Here is a 6901-nt window from a genome sequence, read left to right on the forward strand (position 1 = left end):
AGTAGAAAAGTACTTCCGAATAGCATTCAAAAGACGATGTCGGTCGGTAATGAACGTGATCTTCCTTAGTTGATAATTTAATATCCGAGTTAAATGTTCAACAAACCACATTCAATTGTCTTCATTTTTTATGTCAACAATACCATAACACACAAGAAAAATCTCTGTATAAAAACAAAAAAATTAATAATTATATCACAAAATTAGTTTTGCACATCAATAAATTGATGTGCACATTAATAAATTGATGTGCACATTAATAAACAGATATACACATAAGAATAAGCTGATTCATAATCTACCAAAGTTGAAATTTCTTATAAGTTTATTAAAAGAGGGGGGGGGGGGGAGAAGGAGTGGGGCTTGTTTATGTAAAACTGGTTCTATACAAAGGTTTATAAAAACTGAAATCTTAAAAGTTTTTGTAAAACTGCTGCTGCACAAATGCTAATCAAAAGTAAAAAATTCTTCACTATTTATGGGCCCCCCCCCAACCACCCTATAAATTGATTCATAATCCATTAACTAGTTCCTAATCCATTGCACATTAATAAACTAATAATGCACTTTAATAAACAAATCTACACAAAAGAATAAACTTATTTTGCAAATAAATAAATGTTGAAATTCAAACAATATCACAAATTTGTAATTTATCACATTTAAAAAAACTTACCATTATTTGCATTTTTAGCATAACAGCCAAAAAGAGTACCAGTACATCTTCTTTTAAAAAATGTTCCACCAAGGAACAAAATTGGCTACACCATCGGAATCCTTTAACACAAACACCAAAAGATATGATTCATGAATAACCTTTCAAACCGATTACTATCATTATCAAATTCTAGTACACAAAAGAATCCATCATTGACATGCGCAAACTCGCCAAGATACCATGGCAAATATTAAAAAAAATAGAGCCTCATCACTGTTAACCTCGTTATATGCAATTTCTTTCCCACACCAAGCTGCATGGTCTTTAACATCAAGACCATAACTCTCATTCATTTCTCTCATAACATCCTTTGCCTTAATAGATGGATTCGAACGAACCTTGGCAGCCAACAAAGAGGACAAAACAAAATGACCAAACCTTTTATTCTCCTTTTGACGAATATGTCCAGTGCAAGTATGAATATTATTTAATTTTTTAATGATAAAACAACCACTAGGTTGTTGCACAATAGTATGAACACACCATTGACACATCTCCGACAGTTTCTTTGAGCAAATAGCAGTATCACGCTTCCAATCATTATTAATGCACTTGAAAAAAAAACCAACTTCAATAGAGTATTGTGTAAGTTTTCTACGAAACCCAACTGCACCATCTTCATAACTTTGACCCTCGTAAGAAATATAACTCTGCCACTTATTTGTTGCGTAATGGTGAGGTCCATAAGAGCCATACTTACCAAGTATTGGTTCTCATCTCTAATACTAGCAATTTCACTTAGACAAGAAGACGGCACACTACTAATATAAAAATATACATCTCCTTCTTAGCATGAACATAAACTTCAACAACTGGACTAGAAATCAAATTATTCACCAATATAAGGTTTGAATATCTCGTTGCACTCTAATGAACAGTTAGGCTCGCCTCCATATAATGAGTATTTAACAAAAAACCTACTGATGACAAACTTGGAAACCTAAAAGTTAATTGCCACACAAATCTTCGTAACTAGTGTGCGAATAAAGCGGCACAATTACTGCACAATTTTTATACACACACTTCAACACTTTAACAACAAACATGATCTACATAAGAAAAAAAAAAAAGCATAAAATTAAAACAATTGCACAATGATTGTGCATAAAAATGATTATGTACTTAGATAATTAAATATATACATGCATTTTAAAAAGGGAAGTATTATTGGCACTCCAAAATTCTCATTCTACACTCCTCACAAGTGTATTTTTCTTTCCTAATATAGAAAGTTTGGAGTGTAGAATGAGATTTTTGGAGTGCTAATAACAATTCTCTTTAAAAATAAATATAATAATGAATAAAAAATGATGTTGCACAAAGGTTTCAAATGATGAAACTCTTCAAAGATTATGTAAAATTGGTGTTGCACAAATGATAATAAAAAAGTAATAAAAACTGATGTTGCACAAAATGCTAATCAAAAGTATTCTGCACGAAGGTTTATAGAGCTAAAATTCTTTGAAGATTCTATAAAACTGATGCTGCACAAATGGCAATCAAAATGGTGACAATTCTTAAATGTTTCAATAGGAACAATAAAAAATTGAAAAATTAGAAACTCATTTCACAATCTAAACCGAAAAAAATTCAAAAACACACAACTCGTTCAAAAATCTAAATAGGAACAGAAACTTGAGAAAAGAAAAATTAAATATAAAACCAGAAGAACAACTTACCTTCGAATAAACTTAAGAGATAAACTTCAGAGAGAAAAAAAAATAGCAGAGAAATGAAAAATAAATTGAATGATTCGAATAGAAAAGAGTAATTCTGAAGCTATATTCCGTCAATCTCCCCTGATCATGTTTAACAGAAAATGAAGAGTAAATGTGGAACTTCGTTTCTAACAGAAAAAACAAAACATGATGTCATCTGCCAACCCTGAAATGCATAGTGATGTACTTGTTTTTTTTTTTTTTTTTTTTTTTTTTCTTAGGCTTAATGCCAAAAGCCCAATAAGTAGCAACACAGACTGCAAGAATACAAAGGCCATGATGAAACTGATAAGTAAAATTCCAGTAATATTGCCATCTTTTCACTTACAAATTACTTATGTATAGAGGCCAAATTCCTTGGATTAACAGTGAGATATTATGCCCATATTGGTAGCAAAACATGCATCTGGTTTTAATGCACAATCAATTTTAACGCGCCCCTAACAAAACATGCATCTGATAATAAACTTTTTATTTCAAAGGCATAATTGAATTATATCTGATGTGTCTTTGACAAATATATATATATATATATATATATATTTTTTTTTTTTACACAAAATGATTCAGAAAGTGGAAGATAAAAATATGAGAAAGGGATTAGTTTGTATGGATATTTTTAGGGAGGGAAATGAAGAAGATGGCTGTGTATTTATAGTAAAGATATCCATAATTTTTTTTTGTATTTATAAGTATTTTTGTTTCTTATTTTGTAGTTTTTCTGATTTTCATGTACTCTAGGTATCTCCTCGGGCCAGCTTTGCTTGGGCTGCTGGTCGTGCTTCATGTGGCCCACCACTTGCCATGACAAGAATTGATCAGCATAGGCCCTTTTTTCCCAAAGGCTAATAAGGAGTGGGACTTTGAGTTAAACTAAATGATGGCCCACCCTTAGTTTGATATCAAAATTCGTTATTCATGAAAGTTAAATCTAAGACTCTATTTATGCTATTTAAAATCATGATTTAGTGATATTCATCTTTACTGGTAAGTGAGAAGTCATATATTCGATTCTTATCAAAGACGAATTTGAACCATATTATTGGTAGCCTATTGTGAGGCTTAGCCCACTTTCCCACCTCCTTGGTGTAGATAATATTGTTTTGATTAAGTGGACATAATCAAACAACAAAAGAGTTGGTTTAGATCACGAGCTTATAATGTGGAATATGCTTAAACTAGTGATTAGCATCGAAAATAATTATACATAATCTCTTAATCACCCACATTATTGGTCACTTAATACTCAGCGTGAGACTTAACATACTCTCACACCCCTGAATATAGATTATATTGTAAGTATTAAAAAAAATGACTTAGCTAAAAAGACGACTTTATTTAAACAGTTACTCTTATCATTTAACTTGATGACATAATAACATCAGGAACAACTTCAACAACATCCGAACTCAAGATGACTATCTGCATTCTTTTTTAGGAAAAATAGTTACAATAAACATATTTTGATAATTGGTTATGGAAATGATCATTTGTTTAGTAATGAGATTGTATATTGATGACCAACAATGACATAACGACAACACAATGGTAATACAATGACGACATAATAAACACTAATTATTTCTGCAACAAAATGTCAAAATATGTTTATTGTGGCTAATTGCCTTTTTGTATTATTGTATCGCATAACATATGGGTGAGAGAACATGGGCACAAAGCACTCTTATTCAACTATAAACTCACATACTTGAGACATGATTCTGGGACTCCTATCCGAAGGTGAGTTGGTACTTGGGTTGTTTGTTAGGGGAGAAAACTCCGAAGTGTTTCTCAACTGGTTCAGGGCCTTTGAGATTCTCATCAAACAATGCAAAAAGATAAGTCTCTATAGCTCTCCCAGGCCTCTTTGGAGTCCCAGTATTACTCGTCACATGGCTGATCAAATTCTGGTAGAATGTGGCTGCGTTCTGAGCGGTTGCTTGATTACCACCTTCAGAAGGCCAACCGCTCTCCGATACGACTATCTCTATATTTGGTGCACCAGCTTTTTCAAGAGCTGAGTACTGAGCATCCAAAAGAGCATCAAAGAGGCTAGGGTATCGAGTTCCGTCTGGTACCACGACCCCTTGTGAAGTGAACAAGGCATAGCCAAGGTCTATGTTATTAGGGTCATCATTGTAGCTGAAGTAAGGGTACACATTGACAAGGAGTGGGGCGCCATTGCTGACGAGGAAATTGATGATTGGTGTTATGAATGGATTTGCAGCCTCAGTATATATTCCATCTGAGGGGGGGTAGGGGTTGGTCACAAGAGTTGTGTCAATTGCTGTTGAGACTTTGATTTGGCCTTGGAGATTGGCCGCTACAATTGCACTGTGGATGTTTTGGATGGCAGGAAGGAGAAACCCGGCCTCTGCAGTACCAGGGTGTACTTCGTTTCCAACAGCGATGTATTTGAATCGGACATCGGCTGAAAAGGGTTGTACGTTTTTCTGGACCCAGGCAGTTGCAGCAGCAGCATCATTGAGGGCTGAAAGCTCGTTGTTGAGGATGGTTACAGTGAGTTCTATGTTGGAACCTCTTAGGGCTTGGAAGGTTGCTTCATTTGGTTCATACATCCGCATCCGTCCGATGCCATTGCTTTTGTACAAGTCGACCACTTCTCCTTCAGCTGGTAAATTGTCGCCGTTTCGTCCATAGCAAACACCAACAGATTGTGCACCTGAAATAAGTAGATGATATTTGAATCAAAATGTGGTGATTTTTCGGTTGTGGAAGAAAAAACTCGAATTTCCTGTAAGAAATATTTTGGGTTGTGGTGATTTTTGGGTTGTGAAACTTTATAGCTACAACTTCATCTAACTTAAGTTATTTCACAATTAGAACATCACTAACGAAAGAGTAACAGAAGATCGAGCCAAACGATACTCTTTTCTTCGCTGCATGGCATTTCAATGGTTTGTAGAAATAAAATTATTTAACACATATTAGATAACCATTTGATTTTTAGCTTTTAGTTTATATTTTGTATGCTTGAAATATGAGGAAGGTATATGGTGAAATGAAAAATGAAGAAGAGTAGATGAAGATTGGTAAAAGAGAAATAAAATTGAAAATTGGAAATGGGGAAGAGTGGATGAAGGTTGGTAAAAGAAAAAGAAAATTAAAAATTAGACAAAAATCAGAATCTTTAAATATTCATGCACCAAGTCTGTTGTTTGAATTCATAAACATAAGAGTTTAGAATTTTTGTTCTGACCAAGCTTAGAAACAGTTCTGATTAATTATAAGGCAGGGCATACTAATTAAATCCAAAACAAAACAAAATACTATTCCAAGTTGATTTCACTTCAATATTTTTTTTATTCGTTTTTTTTTAAAATATTTTTTCCCTCTCCCTCACCACCCTTCTTCCTCGCTTTCTTCTTTATGCTTTTTCTATATTTCAAGTCCAAAAAATAAAAATTAAATAAAATAACCAAGTAGTTATCAAACGTACAACTAAAACATGTAAATATATCTTGGAAACAATGGTTGAAGAAAAACCATCACATCAGTATAACCAGTTAAGCTAGAAACAGTTTTGATTAACTATCTAAGCCAGCCATAATTTCAAAACGACTATATATATATATATATATATATATATGCTGTTAGTGTTTATGTCAATATAATTGCAGACTATAGACAGAGGCATTAAATTAAGTGAGACCTGTTATTTCCAGGGCAGGCATCAAGAGTACAAGTAGTAGCAATATGGAAGCCATGAGAGCTTTTCCAATTTTATATGTCGGAAAAATGCATGAAGCTAGAAGAGAGTGTATAACTTAAACATATATTGGTTATATATACAGGCGGCTGCCATGGTTAAATTTAGTCTCTTTTTTTTTTTTTTTTTTTTTTTCTTCCAACTTGGTATGGTAGACTGTAGAATTTATTGGAGGAGGTCCCAAACCATTACCAATTAGGCAGGCAATCACTGCGTGGACTAACAATGTGGGCACCTGCAGTTGCATCAAAACTCTGATAATATCATGACAACCTGCCAGATACGTATATAGAGACATTTTTCCAAGTATTGAGTATTCAAACGGTATTTTACATGTCATAATATGTGGAAGAAATTATATATCTTTTCATGTCCCCTCCAATATTTTATAACATGCGGAGTACTCGATTGAATACATGCACTTGAGAAAATTGCTCCACGTGCATAATGAGTTTTAATTAAAGATTAACCACCATCTCTCTAATAAAAGTAACACCTCTATTAGATAGATAGTTTAGATGTGGTTTACAAAATGTGGCCCTAGCATTTTCCAAAAGAAAAATTGTGGTCAATTTTCACGCTTAATTTGTGTGGTTTAACGTCTAAGGCAGTTTGATTCATGTCTTCTAAACAAAGAACAACCATGAAATTATCAAAATTACACTAATATTAGTCTCTCTATTAGAATAATCGTCATCACGTCGTGTCAATTGTTTAATTTTTGGGAGATTAAGC

General features: G+C 33.3%; 1 protein-coding gene across 1 annotated transcript; it reads right to left on the reverse strand.

The window, feature by feature from the left end:
* Nucleotides 1–4014: 4014 nt before the first annotated feature.
* Nucleotides 4015–6244, reverse strand: LOC137716196 (glucan endo-1,3-beta-glucosidase-like). Its single transcript, XM_068455609.2, has 2 exons — nt 6110–6244; nt 4015–5119 (listed from the first exon to the last, which is right to left on the reverse strand). Exons 1-2 carry the CDS (start codon nt 6162–6164, stop codon nt 4167–4169), a joined length of 1008 nt encoding a protein of 335 aa, XP_068311710.2. The 5' UTR covers nt 6165–6244; the 3' UTR covers nt 4015–4166.
* Nucleotides 6245–6901: the final 657 nt, after the last annotated feature.

Source organism: Pyrus communis, chromosome 3 (assembly GCF_041283825.1).
Source record: "Pyrus communis isolate YQ-2024b chromosome 3, ASM4128382v1, whole genome shotgun sequence".
Classification (NCBI taxonomy): Eukaryota; Viridiplantae; Streptophyta; class Magnoliopsida; order Rosales; family Rosaceae; genus Pyrus; species Pyrus communis.

Excerpts from the sequence above, each read along its gene's own strand:
- LOC137716196 (XM_068455609.2), bottom strand. The coding sequence starts at position 6,164 with ATGGCTTCCATATTGCTACTACTTGTACTCTTGATGCCTGCCCTGGAA. Across the intron at positions 5,120-6,109 it reads GCCTGCCCTGGAAATAACAG|GTGCACAATCTGTTGGTGTT; the intron begins GTCTCACTTAAT and ends TACTTATTTCAG.